Source organism: Hesperophylax consimilis, chromosome 9 (assembly GCF_061612785.1).
Source record: "Hesperophylax consimilis isolate HC1 chromosome 9, BYU_Hcon_1.0, whole genome shotgun sequence".
Classification (NCBI taxonomy): domain Eukaryota; kingdom Metazoa; phylum Arthropoda; class Insecta; order Trichoptera; family Limnephilidae; genus Hesperophylax; species Hesperophylax consimilis.
In genome coordinates, this window is record NC_142844.1 from 12376610 (window position 1) to 12399213 (window position 22604).

At 38.1% G+C, this 22604-nt stretch overlaps 2 protein-coding genes across 2 annotated transcripts; one reads left to right on the plus strand and one right to left on the minus strand.

The window, feature by feature from the left end:
- Positions 1-2916: 2916 nt before the first annotated feature.
- On the minus strand, positions 2917-13136 carry LOC149420923 (uncharacterized). Its single transcript, XM_089635291.1, has 2 exons — positions 13014-13136; positions 2917-3705 (listed from the first exon to the last, which is right to left on the minus strand). The coding sequence occupies exons 1-2, from the start codon at positions 13027-13029 to the stop codon at positions 3023-3025; spliced, it is 699 nt and encodes a 232-aa protein (XP_089491417.1). The 5' UTR covers positions 13030-13136; the 3' UTR covers positions 2917-3022.
- A 1293-nt stretch (positions 13137-14429) lies between these two features.
- On the plus strand, positions 14430-22530 carry LOC149420924 (hsc70-interacting protein-like). Its single transcript, XM_089635292.1, has 7 exons — positions 14430-14552; positions 14674-14866; positions 15163-15248; positions 16271-16589; positions 17065-17224; positions 19372-19572; positions 21826-22530. Exons 2-7 carry the CDS (start codon positions 14682-14684, stop codon positions 22042-22044), a joined length of 1170 nt encoding a protein of 389 aa, XP_089491418.1. The 5' UTR covers positions 14430-14552; positions 14674-14681; the 3' UTR covers positions 22045-22530.
- The last annotated feature ends 74 nt before the right edge of the window (positions 22531-22604 follow it).

Here is a 22604-nt window from a genome sequence, read left to right on the forward strand (position 1 = left end):
TATACTCCTGTTCCAAACATTAAAATGTCTTTTGTCATGAGACTAAGCTATTTTTGTCTGCATATTTCTCTCAGTCGACCCGGTACATTTTTTAAATATTAAGCTCTTCAGGTAAATATTTTTTGGCAAAGGCTTTCCTGCAATAATGTGATTCGACAGTTGACACAAACAAAATTTGTCCACTGGCAAATTCTTCATCATCAGCAGGTGATTTTATTATTGGTGGATATCTCCCTAGCTTATCAACTGCAGTGCCATTTTATTTTTTTTATTATTTCTTGCTAGGGCAATTCTGACGAGTTACAAAACTCATTTTAGGACGGGAGGAAATTACAATACATTAGTCGGAAAATAATACGAAAGAAGAATACATACAGAAGTCAGTACATACAATTTTACATTGGCATCAAAAATTCAACACTGCATAATATTTTTTTAAGGACAGGTTAAGTAGAACAAAAAAATAAATAAGAGTAAACAAATAAAGGAACAATCAAAGATATACAAATTTGGATTTACTGATTTGAATTTTTTTAAATATTTCTTTAAACCATCATTGTGAGTGTTTTTTTATTTGTCTCAATGGTTTTGTACATTTCTGGAAGCGAATTATAAAGTGTGTAGGCAATGTATTTTAAAGATTTTATTCCATATTTTGTAGTGTATGCAGAGGCGGATTTGCCCTTAGGCCTATGTAGGCCCGGGCCTAGGGCGGCCAGATATTAGGGGCGGCCAATCGTGACAAAAAAGTCACAGATGATAACAAGAAATTACTTCCTAAGTACCTAAATATTCTACGTACGAAATAGCGATATGCAAGAGCGTGTTCACACACAGCACACAGCGCACGACAATCGACAATTATACAGTATTGAACTAGCGAATTTAGCAAGCGTATTTTTTTACATTAATTCCACACAGGAGGCTTTGAGGAAAATATTTTCCCTCACGACCTATGTCATCTTAGGTGATGCTGTGTGGAGGGTCTTTTTAAGGAAGGGAAGGATAGGAAGTTCTGAAAAGGAAAATGTATGAGGGGTGGGTAGGAATCTGGGGATTAGTGTGTCCAGGAGTGACATACGTATGAATACATCCCTCCAACTGCGGTGCAAGGCGATGGGTCAAGATAGTCCGGCTGGAAAGGTCAAAAGGCCTCCCTCACCCAGTCTCTCTCGATCCGGCCCGCCACGCAGCAGGTGGGCAGGCGTATCCGCCGCCAAGACCTGGACAAATCTTACCCCATGAACCATGAATGATAATGGCGGGAAAATTAAAACGGTTTTGACCCTAGGAACTTACTGAAAAGTTTGGATACTCCTGGTCAATATGATGGGTACTGAGAAAGGGGCGGCTACATGGTCTGGGGCCTTAGGGCCTAGGGCGGCCAAGACTGCAAATCCGCCTCTGAGTGTATGTTTGAGGAATGTGGATTTTATTGTTATTTCAAGTATTGTGGTTGTGGATGTCTTGATTGTAAAGTGGCTTGACATTAGTGTGAGTTGATTGTTGGGTAATTTGTAGGATGGTGCTGGTGATTTGATGCTTAGGAAGGATTGTGATTGGAAGGATACCAGAACTAAATAAAAGTGTCCCGTGGAAGTCCAAGAAGATTTCCAAGAGCTCGGTTTTGAACCACATGTAGGTCAGCTAAACTCTTTTTGGATGTTTGAACAAATTTTTCGGAAATATTATGAACAGAAAGAAAAAATATTGGCATACTCATACTCCACCGCCGGCGTGTGTCGGTCGGCCTCACGGTCGGCCGCGCATCGAGGCGGGCCGTCGCGGCTGTTTACTTTGAACAAATTAGAGTGCTCAAAGCGGCTAATGTCAAGTTTTGAAAAAGTATTCCATGTTCGTCTGCCATAACAGAGGGCGGGCGAAAAAGTATTGTACACTGTACAAATTGTGCAAAACCTCATTGTCTTGTAATAAAAAATATATCCAGAAACATGGCAGTCCGCTAGTGTTGTTTATATTCCCCTAATTCACTATTCCCCTAATACACCAATACATCTTTTATAATATTGATTTCGAGGTAATATTAAAAACTCTTGATATTAGGGTTGAGAACTACATGGAGTAAAAACATTATCTGTTGATCTTCAATTCTGCCTTTTTTATTATTAAAACGTGAATACCCAAGTTCCCATTTTTTTTTAATTTATTAGATAGTAGACATGATTCGTAGAATATGTTTTCAACGGTGACCGGATAACTAATCGAAATGACAACTCAACACACCTATAAAAAGTGTTATAAAGTTACGAAAAGTAATGAAACAAAAACTAGGTTATGTATGTAACTATTTAACCTAGTTTTTGTTTCATCACTTTTAATGACTTTATATAACCTTTTAAAGGTGTGTTGAATTGTCATTTTGAGGAGTTATCATGGAACCGTTTTCAACATTCATTTTATTCAACGTGTTATTACTATACTCAAGGGAGTTTAATATTAATACTATTCATGTAAAAGAAAAGGAGGAACGAGTAAAAAAAATAAGTTACTTAGTTACAAACACTATTAAAAATTTGTTTAAAAAAATATATAAAGTTAAGGGTTAGTCTTAATCTAGGCTTAATAATAGTCTTAAATTATAATTTTTATCTGGAACCGCGGATCTCCACGTTCGCTCTTATCACCGATAACACAAGCGGCAACTTGGGTTGGATCCGAAGGGCGGAATTAGTTCAGCCTGGGCCAAGGCTCCGAAGGGCGGAGTCGGCAGGCAGCGACTTCTGAGAAGAGCCTCCGCGACCGCTCCAAGGGGGAGGGCAGCTTCCTGGTCGGAAGAGCCTCGGCGCCCGCTCCAAGGGGGAGGGCAGGAGGTTTCTCGGCGGAGGCGAGACGGTAACTCCTGAGAGGGCAGCTTCCTGAGCGGAAGCGCCTCGGCGACCGCCTCATGGGGCGGCGAGATGATCACTCTCTGAATGGGAACTGTTAACTGTCGGTTGCGGAATCCGTTGTATTCAGCCGCGCGATCCGGCGACCGTAGCACGCCTGTGGTGGGGTGCTGGAACTAAAGTGGTTCCGATTTACACCACTCCGGTAGGTTGTCTGAGTCCGTGGCGCTGGCATCGCCATTCTCACCGCTAGATTTATTAGACTCCGAATTTGGTGTAGAACTGCAAGACATTTGATTGACTGATTGCGGTGCAACTCGAGAAGCACTTGCCTCACTCCCTTCTGCCACTTGTAGCTCGTACTGGGAAAATAGAGTAGCCATTTCTAGCTTTACCATACTTTGCATTCTAGGTGGGAATGTCCTAAAAGTTTGCGCATAACTTAAAAAAAAATGATCGACTCCATCCATTTTGGCTTTTTTTTCATATTTATTTTTTAAAAAATCTAGTATTTTATCACTATCACTGGGGTATGCGCTCGTTTTTATTCGTTTTCTCGAAATTTGCTTGCTTGGTCCAGTTGAATATACAGAAACCTCAGAATATGTAGTATTTTGTGTTTTATTCATCGTAGAGTTCTCTGTGTCGGCTGTAACAGTGGTATGATCGTTGGCTGGAGAACGCTGACTATTACTTTGTGTTTGTCTTCTAAAATTAAAATCGTCTAAAAACATCAATTGCGAAGACCATGGCCAAGACTTATACTTTTTATAAGCCTGGCTTGTAGAAGGTTCATTATTTTTCTTGTACTTGTTGTAGTTATCCCTCAGACTCTTCCACTTGGCTATCCATACTTTACCTAAAACAAAAAAAAATGTTTCAGGTACCTTGCTACAGGAGATACGTTTAAAACAATTGGCCATTCGTACCGTATGGGATTTACAACTGTTGGTAAAATAGTGAAGGAAGTAAGTAAAGTACGAGGCATATCCAGAAAGTAAGTGTACTGAGGCTCTCACGACCGAATGAATTATATTTTCGATATGTTGGCTACACTTACGTGTAGCCTGACTCTTCCCCTCCGCAACGAGACCTGTTCAAGGACAGTACGTTGAGAAGTGTCAACGCGACAACACGTTTCGTGAAAAATGTCAATCCAATCTCCCGCCAAATGCGAAATACGCGGCGTCATCCGTTATCTCGTTTGGAAAAACCTCCATTTGAGGTTTATAATGAGGTTAAAACTGCATATGGTGATAAAGCTATGAATTGTACGAGTGTGTACAAGTGGTATCGCGAGTTTAAAAACGGTTTTCACCTCTTCACCCTCCACCAAAAAGTTCAAAACCACAATTTCAGCCAAGAAAATCGTGGCATCCGTGTTTTGGGACTGTCAAGGCATAATTTTGATTGAATATCTGCCTCAAGTGGAGACCATCAACTCTGCAAGATACTGTGAGACCCTAAAAAAATTGCGGAAGGCGATTCATAACAAGAGGAGAGGCATGCTGACAAAGGGAGTCAGCCTGCTGCACGACAATGCCAGACCACACACGGCCAACGCCACGAAGGAACTGCTTGCTTCGTTTAAATGGGATATCCTGAACCACCCCGCGCATTCCCTTACCCTAGCACCTTCAGATTATTATCTCTTTACCTCCCTGAAGCTGTACATGGGTGGAAAAAGGTTTTCAACCGACGAGGAGGTAAAGGAGGAGGTGGAGAAGTGGACGAAGGGGTTGGCGGGAAACTTCTTCGAGGAAGGCATCAAAAATTGATACCCCGCTTCACCACCTGCATTGAGAGGAATGGCGACTATGTCTAAAAATAGGTTACATATGTACTACGGTAATCATATAATTTTTTTGTTTCAATAAAAAGATTTGTAACCTACAAAAATTCAGTACACTTACTTTCTGGATACGCCTCGTAATATGGAAAACATTTTTTTTTTTTTTTATTATTTTAATATAGATCATATGGGTTACATTAATACATACATATTTTGCAAAATATAATATTTAGGTTCATAATTGGTCATGTATACCTTATCAGATAAGAGGAGCTCTTGTGCCTGATAAAACCACATTACAAACACTATATATGGCAGAGCCAACTGAAAAAACATGGAAGGAGGCAGAAGCTGGTTTCAATGAGAAGTGGAGATTTCCAAATTGTATTGGCAGTATCGATGGAAAACATGTTTTTATAAAATGCCCACCTAATACGAGAACATTACAATTTTGCTATAAACAAAGGTTCTCTATTATGTTGCTTGCAGTGGTGGATCCAGATTGCAAATTTATTTTGATTGATGTTGGCAGCTATGGAAAAGATAGTGACAGTACGGTTTTTCAAAGGACATCATTCTATCAAAAAATTGTTAACAATCAGCTGAACATTCCCGGGTCAAAGCCGTTACCAGGTCGAGAAAAGCCAGTGCCTCACGTTTTTATTGGAGATGGCGGTTTCAAATTAGAAACATTTTTGATGAGACCTTTCCCAACTAATGTAACCATACAGGATGAAATAAAAAGGACATATAATAAGAGACTGAGTAGTGCAAGACGCATAGTAGAGAGCACATTTGGCATTTTGGCTCAAAAATGGCGGGTATTTTTTAAGCCATTGGAAATCAATGTAGACACTGTCGTTGATGTTGTAAAAGCGGCGTGCTGTTTACACAATTACCTTAGAGTAAAAGGAGATTGTAACATCTATGATGATGAGCCAGACACAAACAATGATCAACGCAGTACCGCCTTTCAACCTTTTCAGCGAACAAATATGAACAGAACCAACTGTACGGCGTATGAAATTCTGGACGAATATATCGCTTATTTTAATAAATAGGTAGCTATATGTATAGGTAAAGGTTACGAATTTCGCTTCACGGTATATATGGAATGTTTACTTCGAATTAATACTTGAATTTAGTTCAATATTCAATATTTCAATATTTAGTTCAAATTTAGTGCGCTTTTAGTTGGAACTCGACGCCGAATGCTGTGGTGTTGTGAAGGTCAGAGTTTTTTAATTTTGTTTTGAGTCGAATTATTATTATTATAATTTAAATTAGACGAAAATTATTGTGATTGTAAAGAAATTATTATACTCCAATACGAGAAACCCTATACGACTCGCATTGACCCCTTTTTAAACCAAATAAGTAAATTAGGGAATTTATAGAGTTTAGAATAGGCGAGCGAGTGAACAGTTCAAATGTGAATCATTCCTTACGAGCGGTAAATTAGCAGATTTTCATTATTTTCATAGTTTTGTTAAAGGTTGTTTGGTTAGTTTGCTGGTGCCTGGTTCCTAATGCGGGGGCAGCCACCAGGAAACCATGTCTTGTAGAAGAACCTTGGTGCTTCATCTAGCTGCTGGTATTCACATTTGTACTAAAGATAACTTATTGCTATATCCGTCGAAAGCTGAATCTTTTGCATTTCATTTTTAAGAGAAGTAATCGGCATTATTAAATTATTATTTTTATCCATAAATATTTTTATCAAGTTGAGATTAAGATAGGTATACATATATGTATTGGAATACATTGATAGCTGTCAATTGCCATCTAAGAACAATTGGTACATCGCTTAAATCTACCTTGTTGAATACTATGTTAGTATTGAGTTGTCAAATATATTTATTATTTAACCATTTAATTATACACACACATGTAAATTGTTTTATTTTTTACTTGTGCAGGGAAGGAAATGATTGTTATTGCTTATTATTGTATTTAGAATGTTGCCATTTTATTAAAATCACTGTCAATTGACTGTCTATGAACAGATATAAATATCAGCAAAGCTTTTGTAAAAACTTAATGTTATAATGAAGTAGCCTAAGACAAGTTAAATAGTTGTTGTATGTTTTACATTAAAGTTATTTTATACGTTTTCTACTCTTTGGTTTAAAAATTCAATTCAACCATATTACTTTAAATTATATGTTCACTTAATGAAATTTTTTAACATTTTTATAAAAGTACTGATAAAAAACATAAAAAAATTAATTGAAGCCATAATTTATTTGAAAGTATAATCAAACATTTATCGCTGTTTTGTTTATAAATGCGTATGAAATAATATGTATTATTTATTAAGTCTTTATTTAATCAGATTTTAGTACTGCCATAGGTTACGAAATGCTGTAGTAAATATGTAATACGTATATTATAACAGAAATCTGTATTAGAAGGGGGATCGATGATAAATTAAACCAAATATTTAAATCTGAGACTGAATCTGGATGGGTTGAATTAGTATGAATAATCAGTAGCTATAAAATAATACTGCGAGTGTTGTACGTGTACATGATACTGTAAGGTTCAATCAAGACTGCTACTGAGTAAGTTAGAGAGTGTTGGTTTAGGGTGTTGGTCAACTTAGAGGTGGCTGACGAGCGAGACGGAGACTGACACAGAGAGACAGGTGGTTGGTGGTTTGTTGGCTCCTAAGTCCTCACTCCTCAGTCAGGAACACGCAAAGGTCACAAACTAACTGCTGGAGGTGTTTGGGAACGTTTTGTATTTTTAAATCTCACATTTGGTGCGTGGTATTATATTTTCCGATTACCTATTACGGAAACAATGGTCGGGTGGTTATAGCGCAACACATTGGTCCTAGGGCCTAGACCGACATAGCTTCTCCCACCCTCGCTTCTCATACCTCCACGCGGTGACCAACGGGCAACGGACTGGAGGGTGAAGTTGATGGTAACCAATCCGTCGGGGGACCCCAAAAGTACGGCTAAAGTGAGAAGCAGTGAGCGTCTGTTCCGCATGTTAGTGGCGGCTCACAAATGGTGGGTGTGGCAACTCGACATATTCGGGTACTAGTCGCATACACCATATCTAATGGGTATCCAGGCTCATTAGTTTAATCCGATAATTGACCATAAACGGGCAATGATAGCGGATCCAGCCCTAGTTAGTTGGGTCACTCTGGTTCCACGTCTGACGACCATCGGTGGATAAAAACCATAGTCAATCAACCAAAGCTTCATGGAAAAACATACGCAAAGATGCACTACCCTGTCTGGCAGCGAGGGGGAATCTCTCCTCGGTGATCCAGAGACTGACATTATGTTAGGGTCAGCTTGCAGGACTCCAGGGGCAAGCAAAATGAAGCGGAGGAAAACCAGTCGTTCTGGGTTTGAAAAGATAAGAGCCATTACTTGGAATCTGGGAACGCTTACAGCAAAAAGCAAAGAATTGGCCGAATTGATGAGAAGACGTAGGATTGATATTGCATGCATTCAAGAAACCAAATGGAAAAATACAAATATAGACAAGTGCCGCTACCTAGAAACACAGACAAATGATTACAAACTGTATTACTACGGAGAAAGTAGTACCAGAAATGGAGTAGCCATAGTACTAAAGCAAAGGTTTCATGAAAATGTGATAAAAGTAATAGCACCCAATGATAGAATTATAATGTTAAAACTGGTAATATGTAGAAAATACATAGAAAACACTGACGGTGAGTTGATCACGGACGAAATCAAAATATGTGAAAGATGGAAAGATTATTATTCTACATTACTGAACGAAGAATTTCCAAGAACAATTCATGTGTCAGAGAAACCAGTGCTGGGGCCAGTTGAAGAAATCACTCCGACAGAAGTTAAAGTAGCCATATCACAAATGAAAAAGGGGAAAGCAGTGGGGCCAGACAATATACCAGCCGAATTATGGAAAGAGTGTGGGGAAGTGGGACATAAATGGCTGTGCAACCTGTATAATAAAGTACTGACCGGAGAACCAATGCCAGAAAGCTTTAGGAAAAGCTATCTTCTTCCATTTTACAAAAATAAGGGAGACTCTAGGAAGTGCGACAATTATAGAGGGATAAAGCTTATGTCTCACACCATGAAAATATATGAGAGGATTATAAACACACGAATTAGGAATATTGTAAAAATACACGACGATCAATGCGGCTTTGTATCAGGGAAATCAACAATAGATGCTATTCAAACAGTCAGAATCATAGTTGAAAAATATCGAGATGCAAAAAAAGATTTACACATGGTATTTATAGACTTGGAAAAAGCATTTGACAGGGTACCCCGAAGCCTGATATGGGCGGCATTGAGATCTCATAACGTACCAGAAGGATATGTGCTCTCCATACAAGATATGTATACAGACGTAGAAACACAAGTAAGATGCACATCAGGGATGTCACCAACATTTCCAATTAAAGTGGGGGTACACCAAGGATCTGTCCTCAGCCCATTGCTATTCATAATGGTCATGAATTACCTAACGAGTCAAGAAATGAACAGTATTCTCAAGACTATGCTTTTTGCAGATGATGTAGTACTGATAGAAGAAAATCATTGTGATCTACAAAATAGCCTGGAAAGGTGGAGAAAGATCCTGGAGGATAATGGACTAAAAATTAGCAGGAAAAAGACGGAATATTTGTATTTACCATTTGAAGACCCAAATGCTGTAACTCCTTCGATGCAATTGGATGGAGTAACATTAGCCAACTGTGACTCATTTAAGTATCTGGGCTCACTCATCCACAGGGACGGAGGATGTGCAGCGGATGTCAACCATAGGATAGGAGTGGGATGGATAAAATTTAGATCCGTAACAGGAATTTTGTGCGACACGAAAATGCCAATAAAACTTAAAGGAAAGACATACCAGACTATTGTTAGACCCGCAATAATGTATGGCTCCGAATGCTGGACTATGTACAACTCCTACTCTAGGCAACTCGAATCAGCAGAAATGCGAATGCTTAGATGGACGGCAGGAGTATCAAAGATAAAATTAAAAGCTCACGCATTCGTGGTAGCCTGGGTGTCACTGACATAAACAGTAAGCTAGAGGAACGACAGTTAAGATGGTATGGGCACATAAGACGGAGACCACCAGACCACACAGTGAAGCAGGCAATGTCTATAGAGCTTCAAAGACAGTCATCCAGAGGTAGACCAAAGAACTCCTGGATGACCCAATGCTCCAAAATCCTACGAAGAAACGGCCTAGATGAAAGCGACACTCAGAACCGAAGAAGCTATAACCTGAGAACGAGAAGAGCCGACCCCAACAGCCTACCTAGGCAATGAGTTGGGATAGTGCTAGGAAGAAGAATACTTGAATTTAGTTATATTATTACTTAAAGTTACTATAAATGTTGGGGAACCTTTAATAACGCCTGCTCGCGTTCCCTTTAGAGTTATATCCCAGTTTTCAAGTAGTTTGTGGGCTACGCTAGGTTTGTATAGACTGGTTTGTGATTTAATTCTAATACGATATTATGAATATAACCCAACTCTTGATATGAACATAGTTATATCATATAATAAGGCTGCGATTACAAGGCTACCTTTACACTTGTAAGTTTTTTCCTGTAAGTTGCTCACGTAAGCGACTTACGACAAATTTACCAATGTAAACGACACCATAAGTCGCTTACCGTAATTTATACCAAGTTACAGAAGTTTTTCTTACGTAAGTTTTTGACAGGTCTAATCGCTCACGCGGGAATTTACGGCTCTCACAGCTTATCAAAACAGATTGATAAGTTGAGATGCTTACAGTAAGTTTTGACGTCACTGTCGGGATGGTAAAACAGAAATCTGCAACACCGAGAGTAAGATTCGGCTTTGTGCCGTTGCTCCTCGGGACTTGTTTACTTGTCGCCATGACCAGCTTTATGAAATAATACAATGCAATAATCTATGGAGACTAACATAACATTATTTATCATTAACACAATGTCATGTTTAAAAAATGCCTGTGTAAATGTGTGATAATGATTCTAGTATACGACTTCACGAACTGATGGATCAGCTATCAAACTTCACAACAAATTAATATCTCCAATGAATGCATACAAAAATGCAATATAAGAATACATAGAAAACATTACCTGACAAAAAAATCGAAGAGTCACCCTTAATTTTTCTAACTAACTAATCATCACGCCGTTTCTCCGCATGGGTAGGCTGAGAGGACGGACCGCCAAACAACTCGGTCTTGTCACACACTCTTGCCTCATTCACATTCATACATCGTCTAATACATACTCTTCTATTATTCTGACTCTTGACATGGCCCGACTCAAGTATCTGATTTACTTGGTCGTGCCATGTCTTCCTCGGGCGTCCCCGACTTCTGCTACCATTCACATTTGCATCGTATATTCTTCTTACACTCCTTTCTTTGCTCATTCGCTCTACATGCCCAAACCATCTAAGCGTCCCTTTCTTGATCTTACTCATCACGCTTACATCAGCCTTGTACTCTTTGCGGATCTCCGCATTTCTCACACGATCGTACATGGTGTTACACACATACGCCTAAGGAATCTCATTAATTTTTCACCTGGTGAAATAGCATTCCGAAAACGAGTATCATTCTTTTTTAATTAGCGGTCCAATCATTTCCAATATGTATTAGAAGTCAGTTGCTATAATTTTGATAAAATTAAAGAATTTTTGTTCATCCTTAATTCTTAATTCTGCCGTTAAACGAACGAAAGCCCCATCAGTACTTCTTCTTTGAAGCCAACTCCTAATCCAATACACTCTGCGGGCCCTTACGTTTTTGTTTAACAAAATTGTGCATATTATCGCAGCGGCAATCCGTTGTGTGCGGAAATGGGTATTATATGGGGATCCATGATCTAACCGTAAATAAACAAATCCCTGTTATCAAATATTACTAACTGACAGCTGTCAAAGTCGGCGGCAACGGGTTGTTGTCAGCGTTGTTAGGAAGCCATCTTACATAAATAAACCAATCCATCTTACCAAAAATAGAATTTCTGGTGTAGTAGAGGTGAGGCGTATTTATCGTACCCAGTAAAAGTACCGGGTATTTCCATGCGATACTTTGTACTTGTGACAGATCTCTAAAATACCTGGTTCCAAAATACTCTCTAGACTAAATATTTTTAATAGGTACTTTTACCAGGTATTTTTGACAAGTATTTTTAATAGGTATTTTTGATGGGTATTTTTAGTAGGTATTTTTGATGGGTATTTTCAGTAGGTATTTCTGATAGGTATTTTCGATGGGTATTTTTGATGAGTATTTTTAGTAGGTATTTTTGACGAGTATATTCGATGGGTAATTTTGGGGTGTATTTGTGATATTTTGCGACGGGAAAAATGTGAGGAATTTTTCGAATCGGAATTCCGTAGCTACCCCCCCCCCCTCCCATGGATTTCGAAAAATTATTGTGGGGAATCACATATGATGATTTTGCCTGTGCGGAATTTTTTTTCAGCGAAGTTCTTTAACAACCCCCCCTCCACGGATTTCAAGTATTTTGTGGGGAGTACCCATTTTGAAATTTTTTTGTGGGGAATTATGGTTTACAGAAATTTTGCGGGGAGTATTCATTTAAGTTTTTTGTGGGGAATAATGTTTTTCAGAAATTCTTTAACAACCCCCCCCCCCCCCCCCACGGATTTCGAATAATAAAACGGGAAATCAAGCTCCCGTAGAATATTTATATTTGTGGGAAATATGTGGGCAGAATTTATGCGAGTTCATTAGAATTACTTATTCTGAATCAATCCTCAGGTCGGTATTAAATACTTTTGAGTACCTATTTTGTCACCGGTATTTTTACCAGGTATTTTTTTGTACCTATACTCATTGTACCCAGTAACGAAAAGTACTCATAGGACCCACCTCTATGGTGTAGCGGTCTCTGTGAGAAGTTCGTAAATTAAACTTCCTAACAACTTCCGTGAGCATTGAGCATTATTTACGATAAGTTGGATGCATATGTAAGCGCTCCTGTGAGTAACTTTTCAAAAATTTACGAAAGTCGTAAATTTTTACTTAAAAGTGTAAACCCAGCCTAACGGCGCCGCATACCATGGCGCCGCATACTAATTGACATATCGCGTAAGTGACTTAACAAACGAAATTAAAATTAAAAGTGCGTATTTTTCCGTCTCCCCCGACATATTAAATCATGTTTTGAATTAATAAGGCTAAATCCATTTATTTGAAAGTGAAATATTGCGTATTAAGAGTGAAGCGGAATAAGAGAAAAATAATAGCTATATATACCAATTGGTAAATAAATATTTTTTTTATATTATTTTAATCAATACAAATACTGACATCCAAATGATTAATATAAAACTATGATTACAATGTGTTGTTTTACTTACTATCTCCAAATCCCATTTCTGTAGCAATTTCAAACCAAGCTTCGGCTTTTTTGTCGCGGTTTTTATAATTTACATCACTTAAATCGTATAATAAACTCCTTTCCCTAACCAATTCAATTAACTTTTCCGTTTTTGTTACCTCAGACATCGCGGCGTTCTGGCGTTCTCTGTCTCGGCGGGAAAAGAACTCTTAGTACGCGACGTTCCGTTTTGACCGCCGCGGTCTGACTCATAAATCAACTATCCCGCTGTGTGCGTTGTTGTTATAGTATCAGTACATTTGGATTTGAGTACATTCTAATGAACGCCGAACATGGAACTCCTGACCAGTGTTGCCAACGGATCTTGGCCTAATGTCGCCGTTTATCAAACATTAATTAGCCGAATTTCAGTTGCAGTAATTCTAATGAACTCGCATAAATTCTGCCCACATATTCCCCACAAATATTCTACGTTAGAGAATTTCTATGAAACATAATTCCCCACAAAATGAGTGCTCCCCACAAAATATTTGAAATCCATGGGGGGGTTGTTACAGAACTTCGCTGAAAAAAAATTCCGCATAGCCAAAAACATCATATGTGATTCCCCACAGCAATTTTTCGAAATCCATGGGGGGGGGGTAAAATTCCTCACATTTTTCCTGTAACAAAAAGTTTTATATCAAATACCGATAAAAGGTAAATTCAAGAGGTTTTTTTTGTTATATTTTCTCTTTTTTCAATTATTATTTGTGATTTGGCTGACTTATATAACTTGTCTCTGAAGTAGCCTAATCGGCGACCAGTCGCCGATTCTCGTTCTGAGTAGCCTAAATGGCGATAAATCGACTTCGTTGGCAATACTGCTCCTGACCGCTCTCTGTGTGCTCCCGCTCTTAAATTACATTATTTGTACAAAAGACCTTCAAACAATTGCCATATAGTCTAGCCTTGGGCGAAGGTTTTTATTGCCGGGTCGCTGGCTTAACGTTTCCCATTTCAGATTTACTACTTTATGGGTGTATTTCTAAGTTGGCTTTCTAAATTTTTATTGCGGTTGCCGGCCAGGCTATTCACTAAATATTTAAGGTCTAATAATGCGAACTGGCGCCTTAATCTGCGTGTAAAATTACAGAGACAGATGCGGGCGCACGTGTTTGCTTTGGTCGTTCTGTGAATTCAAGTCACCTAGATAACTAGGGACATATCAATCGGGTACGTCAAACAAACAAAAAACATGGCCGAACTGTTAAAATGAATCGTAGATTTACTGGAGAATTCGATTCCAACGATCCCCCCCTGTTTATTATTCCAGGGAAATTCTTTTCTCTGAGATTTCTGTTCCAACTTTGGGCATTCATGATTTTAGCTCCTTTTAAGCTCTTTACAGGTTTCTTTTAGTTTTAGCATAAAAACCGAGTTGGCAACACTGGTTGTGATGGCAATGTAGAAACGGATATTCGGTAGAATCCTCTGGAAATGTCATATTGAGCCGCCTGCCGCGCCATTTTGCGGTGTTTTTCGTATGTTTGTTGTTTTCGTATTGGAAAATAAAAATGTAAGTATTTTTCCTCCTCATATGACTCAATTAATTTTAATATTCACCGTACTACATTTAAAAAGTATGTCTTATTACGGCGTAAATAAATTGTTCTTATTTAATTAAGAATATTTTTCAGATTTAAATATGAGCTGCCCTTTTAACACAGAACAACTGTCCCAGTTGAAGGCGTTTGTTCAAGTATGTCAGGCAATGCCTCAGTTATTGCACCACCCTAGCCTGGACTTCTTCAAGGACTTTATCATTTCACTTGGGGGATATATTCCTGCTGCTCCTGCCTCCAAACCTGAAGCTTCGCCACCGGGAGACCAGTGAGTAGCGATTCCCTTATTATGTCTTAATTTAAAGCGTTATTATTGAAACTAAATGTATGATAGACTTACGGGCGATCTGCTACTCGTATCCTTTGATTACTTACCAAGATTGGCAAGATTTTGTCCTTTTTTTGACCCATGCGTTTTTTATGTGATAAGAATAATCTGATCATATACTAACGGATATAAAGTGTGCTTACTGTTACTACAGAACCGAATATGGAATTTAATATTCATTTTACATTATTTGCGAAAAATTGGGTGAAAATGATAAAGATATTATTTTTTATTAGTGCACCACCACCAGAAAAAAAATCTCAACCTGCTGCCCCCAGTGAGGATTCTGAACCAGAGTCCGAAGTCGAATTGGATATGGAAGGTAAATTACTAGAGATACGGACAGAATTGAGAGCTGATGGACAGCAGTAAATACCCCATCAACTTTTTCGTTCACTCAAATAATACTTGTATTAAATTAGCATTTTTTGTTTGTTTCTATTACCATTTGAAAACTCGACAGCTATTTTCTGTTTGCCAAAAGCCCGTGGGCAATAGAAACCCAATTTGCTTTGTTTGTAAATTTCATCTAATGGCTTATTGTTATTTCCAGTAATATATCTACACCTTCATCATTTATTGGTCAAAGGTGGTAGAGTATTTTTTTGTCTGAGCATAGCGAAGTCACCAATTGGCATTTCATCTGCCTGTAAATTTGTTTGTTACATTCTGGTTCAAGATGGTGGCTGTTTTAACCTGAGTGGGATGATCAAAAAATTAATTTCCCTGAATATAAAAAAAATCATCTATTTTATAAGTAGCTATTCTGGGGAAAAAACTAATGTTAGATTATATACTATTTTTATAAGAAAAATATATCAACACGTTAGACTGCCAAACGTACACTTCGTAGTGGCAGTACCACGTGCCATGCAGAAAAGTAATGTCCGAAAATAAGGTAACGGTTTACAGCACAGTCCATTGTGAGACTTTTCTGCGCTGCGGTCTGGAGCTGCACGTGGTATCATCGCTCCGAAGTGTATGTGTGGCAGAGCCTTAACCGGTAAGATGACATGATTTACAAAAAAATAATTTTCCAAAAAATAAGTAGGTTATTACGAAAATAGAATCAGCTGACGCACTATAATTTAGCATTACCACATGACAGGTTAATGGTTCAGTAAAATTCTTTTTTCAAATTTTAAATCGTTGGGTTAATTAATTTAGTAGGTAGGTATTTAAGTACCTACTTACAAATCTTATTTCAGAGATAATTTTAGTTTTCATTTAAATTATGATAAAATTAGATATGTACATACACTTTTTGGACATCAGGTCTACTGTTAACAGAACTAGTAGTTAAACTTGGTTTACCCTAAAACTATTGAAAACCTCCCATTATAGGTGTGATTGAGGGTGATGAACTGCAAGAACAAGAAATGGGAGATCCTGACAAGGTTTCCACCGAAGAGGAAGTCGACCAGTCTGACGAAAAGCGTTCGGCCGCCATGCGCCTCTTTGCAGAGCAACAGTTTGATGATGCCATTAAATTGTACAGTGAAGCCATCGTCCTGAATCCCACTAGCTCCTTGCTGTTTGCAAAGCGAGGACAAGCCTTTTTGAAACTGAACAAACCCAACGCATGCATCAAGGATTGCACACACGCCCTTGAAATGAATTGCGACAGTGCCGCTGGATACAAATTCCGTGGACGTGCTTATAGGTAGATATACAATTTAATATTAAGTTCTTTTTTTTTATTGTTGACGAATTGTAATGATATTAATTTCTGGTTTCTATTGTTAAAGTCACTATAATTCTGCTCAATAATACTATTATTATGGTCTTTGTTTTCTATTTTACTTACGGAGCTCTGTAACCTCTCTTTCTGTTATAAACATAGCTTATGAAAAACAGGGGGAAGTTATTCCCGATCAATCGGAGGAATGTCTTTAACACCAATGCTATGATTTGTTTTTTTTTTTCATAATAATTTGGAGTTAAAAAGAAACAAAACAAAAAAACCATTATAATATCTTGAAATGCCATGTATTCAATTATTTAAATTGTGGCTTTGATTTCCCACACTATTTATTATAGTGGGGGAATATTTATTGGAATCAGCAATCTGAATTGGTGGATTCCCAAATTACTGAGTTTTTTAATCCTGCATTATAGAAATGTGTATTTCTTTTTAGGCTTCTTGGTCAGTTCGACAAGGCCGCTTCTGACTTGAGGGAATCGTGCAAAATTGACTGCGATGAGCAGGCTCAGGAGTGGCTGGCTGAGGTCACCCCCAATGCAGACAAGCTGAGGGCCCATAATCTGAATGTTAAACGTCGCCAGGAAGAAAAGGAGGTAATACTAATTATTTAATAATAATAAAGGAGGTAATAACACCAAAATGTTTTTTTCAAGAGAACCACAAGCCACAAGGCAATTTTAGTGATAAATTTCAAATTGTAACAACATGTATCAAGATAAGACTGCAATAATGAATATTTGAAATTCTAGGTACTCGTTATTCAGTTGTAAAGTGATAATTTTGGAAGGTGATTCTAGATCTTGATAATAGTATAAATTAGAAAGTACACTTTTTTTTAAATTTTGACATTATATCCAGCTTAAGGTCAGATCAATCTACGTAGTTCAGATCATTTAAATCATTTCATAGTTTTAAAAGTGGTCTTCCACATCAGAAAGATCATGGCAAAATTATTTCAAAATCCATGTGACTATCACTTTTCTTGAGAATTTTTCTTAGTTCTTCACCAGTTAGACCCATTCTCGTCATTATGGACACAGTTAGTGTCAGCAGAAAAATCACAAGAACGAAATGATTTTTCGTAAGTACTTCTTACATGACTGTAAGCATTACTTACGAAAAATCTTTTTTTTTTTGCCCTTAACGAGGTTACAAATTGTACTGTGGATTTTATATTCCAATATCAGCTGGTCAAGTCAGCCCGCGACCGTCAACCCATTTAATGTCCTTTCCCGCTAACGTAGCCTTGATAACAGCATGAGCAAGTGAGGTGGCAGAAAAGAGTCAGCGTGCGAGTGAAATGGATGAGACATAAGCGAACTAATGCGCGAGCGAGATGGGGCATTTTTTTGTGCGTGTATGCTGCAATGAGTGGGGTTAACATCAAATAGTATTTGCGGCAAGGAGTGATACCTACATATTTTGAAAATATTTTTTGTGCTTTTTCTAGTATTTCTTTTTTTTAGGTGGTAAATTTAGAAATTTAGAATTTGTGAGTTTTTGTATGAAGAAAAAAGTGTATTTTTTGTTTGTAGGAATATGTAGAATCAAATACCAAGGTTATTGCCTGGACATTGGACACATTGTAGAATATTGCTTTATTAGCATTTCTGAATATTTTAATTTGACCGTCATTGTGTGTGAACAAATCACTTTCTTATAAGAACATACTGAAAAGCTTTGTTTTTATAAATTCCTTATCATTGTTATTAATGCATATTTAATGTGACCTCTAGTGAGAGCAGGGGCAGCCTGTGCACAAGCGATACTTACTCCTGCCGAAAGCCAGACCTGGGTCTGGCTATACTCCCGGGTTTGCTTTTCGCAGAGCAGGTCCTGGACCAGTGTATTGCTATGCAAATCGAACCGGCCAGGAAAAACCGGCCTGTAACTGGCTGTAGTCTGCTAGCGCGCTTAACTAGCAGAGGATTAAATCTTCGATGCCTGGGTGGGAACCCAACACATTTGGCCATTCAGCTACTAACCAGTCTGAGATAGAATCTTGCCAAGTACACCAGTTTTAGATATAGATCACCACGGTGCTACGAGGTTTAGCCTACTCCACAAACAGTCCCTAGCCATTCCCGTCCAGCCCTCGGACCTTCCTGTCCTGCTCCAATCTTCCACACATTCAGTCCACCTCTTCTTCCTCTGTCCACTTCCACTGGGAAGTTATCACCATGGTGGGATTTAGCCTACTCCACAAACAGTCCCTAGCCATTCCCCTCCAGCCTCGGACCTTCCTGTCCTGCTCCAATCTTCCACACATTCAGTCCACCTCTTCTTCCTCTGTCCACTTCCACTGGGAAGTTATCACCATGGTGGGATTTAGCCTACTCCACAAACAGTCCCTAGCCATTCCCCTCCAGCCTCGGACCTTCCTGTCGTGTTCCAATCTTCCAGGCATTCAGTCCACCTCTTCCTCAGTCTTCGGGACGCCCACTTGGTCGTCATGATTTTTATCATCTAACATTCTCTCCAACCCATCGCAGTCTTTGCGACCAACACAATTTCGTAAGGTGCACAATTAGATTTTCATAGTTCATTTTAATTCTGTGTGATCCATTTTAGATTATTAAAAACACTCATTTCGCTTGTGCCTCTGTCTGTAACTCTAGTACTTTTGCATTGAATTTATGTTTCATTTTCCCTGACCACATCGACTTATAATATTTTAACAGAAATTTTTTTAATTGTATTTTTCAAAATTGATGTGAATTTATAACATCCTGTGATGCAGCACAAGGAAAAGCTGAAGCGTTACGAGGAAGCCAAGGCCGCCCATGCATCAGCTGCCTCTGCAGCCCAGAACGCCCCGCCCAGCTCCGGAAGTCCCTTCGGAGATGCCGCCACCGGAGATACCCCCGGGGCTGGTGGTCCCTTCAACATGGCAGACTCCATGGGATTCTTTAACGACCCCGAGCTGATTGCTGCCTTTCAAGTAAGTGGAAATACACATTCCTGGGTTACCACAGCGGAAGATGTTGCTTGAGCAATGATGGAGGACTTAGCAAACAGAGGAATTGAACCCACTATGCCTGTATTACTCAATTCAGTCACTAATTATTGTAGCTTGTGCTATGATGGAGGGCTTAGCTTGCAGTGCATTGAACCGGCAATGTCGTTTTAATACTCGGTTTTGTACTAAATTATTGACTCATTTTTATTTTTATTTTTTTTTTTTTTTTTCATAAAATTTCGAATTACGCGTTTTTTCGAATTATCGGGGTTCGAATTAACGGGGTTCTACTGTAATATTATGTTGTGAGCTGTGCCTGCTCTCAACACAATATTTTCTGGTGAGAAAAGCACAGTAAATCACCCCTGTACTTTATGAAGTTGAATGAATAAAAAATACAAATATTTTAAATTGAATTCAATTCACTCACAATCTTTGGTGCAGTTTGTTTAGTCTGGCTTTATTTGTTTTAAAGATAACTTACATTCCCGAAATATACAAAAATAGTTAGTAATCTGAAAGTATGTTGCCTGTTGTATGCTAATGATGCGGTGCGGATTGCTAACAGTATGGAAGATCTACAGTCTCTCGTGTCAAAGATGAGTAAAGTATGTATGAAGAATGAGTTGATGATGAATGCAAGTAAGTCTAATAGTTTGTACGAAAACAGTGTACAATATAGTTGTGAATGAGGAATACTTAGAGCAGGTGGATGAGTTTGTGTATTTAGGGAGCATGTTCTAGAGAGATGGGAAGGCTGACAGAGATATTGAAAGAAGGGTAAATGCAGGTAACTCCATTAATGGAGGACTGAACGCAGTTGCCGCTAACAAAAAATTGTCCAAAGAAGCGAAGCTAGCAGTCCACAATGGAGTGCTGGTACCTGCCCCGATGTATGGAAAAGGCATGGAACTGGCAGAGAAAAGATGAAAGTAGACTGAATGCTGTAGAAATGAGATCCCTGAGGTGTATGTGTGGTAAAACCATGTATGATTGTGTGAGAAATGTGGAGATCCACAAAGAGTGCAGGGCTGATGTAAGCGTAATGAGTAAGATTAAGAAAGGGATGTTTAGATGGTTTGGGCATGTACAGCGAATGAGCGAAGAAAGGAGTGCAAGGAGAATATGTGATGCAAATGTGAATGTTAGCAGAAGTCAGGGACGCCCGAGGAAGACATGGCACGATCAAGTGAATCAGATACTTGAGTCGGGCCATGTCAAAAGTCAGAATAATAGAAAAGTATGTATGAGACTATTTATGCATGTGAATGAGGCAAGACCGAGTGTGTGCCAAGACCGAGTTGTTTGGCCTTTCTTTCCCCTGCGGTGAAACGGCGTTATGGTTAGTTAGTCAAATATAATTAAAATGTGTTTAGTTTGATAAATATTAAATATTCCACAAAGCATGCAAAAAGAAAACGCTTATGTTTCGCCATTGCCATTTGTGCTGCTCTAAAGGAATTAAGATTAATGAAGGCGGGACGTTACTTTTCAGATGTTAGTTACATTAGTTTGTTCTTGATAATACAGAAAACTAGCTGACGTGTACCCGGCGTTGCTTGACTTTTCTCTACTTTATATAAATATAATATCCCATGTATTATATGTATAAACCTTCCAGAAGAAGTCCTCTAAATATAATATCCCATGTATTATATGTATAAACCTTCCAGAAGAAGTCCTCTAAATATAATATCCATGTATTATATGTATAAACCTTCCAGAAGAAGTCCTCTAAATATAATATCCATGTATTATATGTATAAACCTTCCAGAAGAAGTCCTCTAAATATAATATCCATGTATTATATGTATAAACCTTCCAGAAGAAGTCCTCTAAATATAATATCCATGTATTATATGTATAAACCTTCCAGAAGAAGTCCTCTAAATGATGGTGAAAACCCTATCAAACTCGTGGCACAGTTTAGAAGAACTAAGCGCACAAACAGAGAAAGATTGCGGATAGTGACTTGGTTTTATACTATTTAGAGATGAGGATAAATTGATAGATCACGTAGGTTGTAAAAGCAATTCCTCTGCTTTTAGTTCAAGCCGATAACTTCAAATATAATATGATCAGCTATGAAGTTAAGAACCCATAGTCAAATAATATATATTAAATTTAAAAATGTACCTGTATCTACTTTTAACTATTATTGACTGTTAAATTTTATTGCAATAATCCAAAAAATTGATTTCTTTCTCAAGAACTTAACCGTGTACGGATTTCAGGATCCCGAAGTAGCGGCAGCCTTTAAGGATGCCACCGCCAACCCGGCGAATATCTTCAAGTACCAGAACAACCCCAAGGTGGCCAACATCCTCAACAAGCTATCCTCGAAGGTGGGATCAGGTGGTGCGGGTGGCTTCCCGGGCTTCAACCCTCCCCAGCCAGGAGCTGGCTCCACTAAGAAGGATTCCGCACCCACGGATGATGTCGGTCTTGACTGAAAACTCAAACAAAACCAATATGTTAAACAAAAGACTGCCACAACCAGATTTTCTTTAGATTTTTATTAGTTAAATGTTCACAATGAACTAATTTCAAAGTGACATTTTAGTACCGTTAATTTTTCAGCATGAGTGTTATAGATATATTTATAACATTTTATCTTCTACTGCAGCCTATAATATTAAGCAAGCTCATTGTTACGTCATTATATTTAGGGCATGGTGTTATTTTTTGTTTTTAAGTGAAAGGCTATCATTTCTTTAATTTAAGAATTTTGAATATAAATATTGCGTTTAATAATTATTATTTGAATCATAGAAATAATTAAGTGATTTTACTACACAGAAACTTGCAATAATGTATACATATTCAATTATGTATAATGAATTACAGCGAAGGAAGAAAGCTTTCTTATTTTATTATAAAAATATCCTAAATATAATCGCTTTTCAAGAATAGTCCTCTTGACCTGTTGAAACTGCATATTATAATATAATGATGTCGCATTATAAAGTGTTCAATAAAATAAATAATAAAACCTAATATATTTATCTTTCTT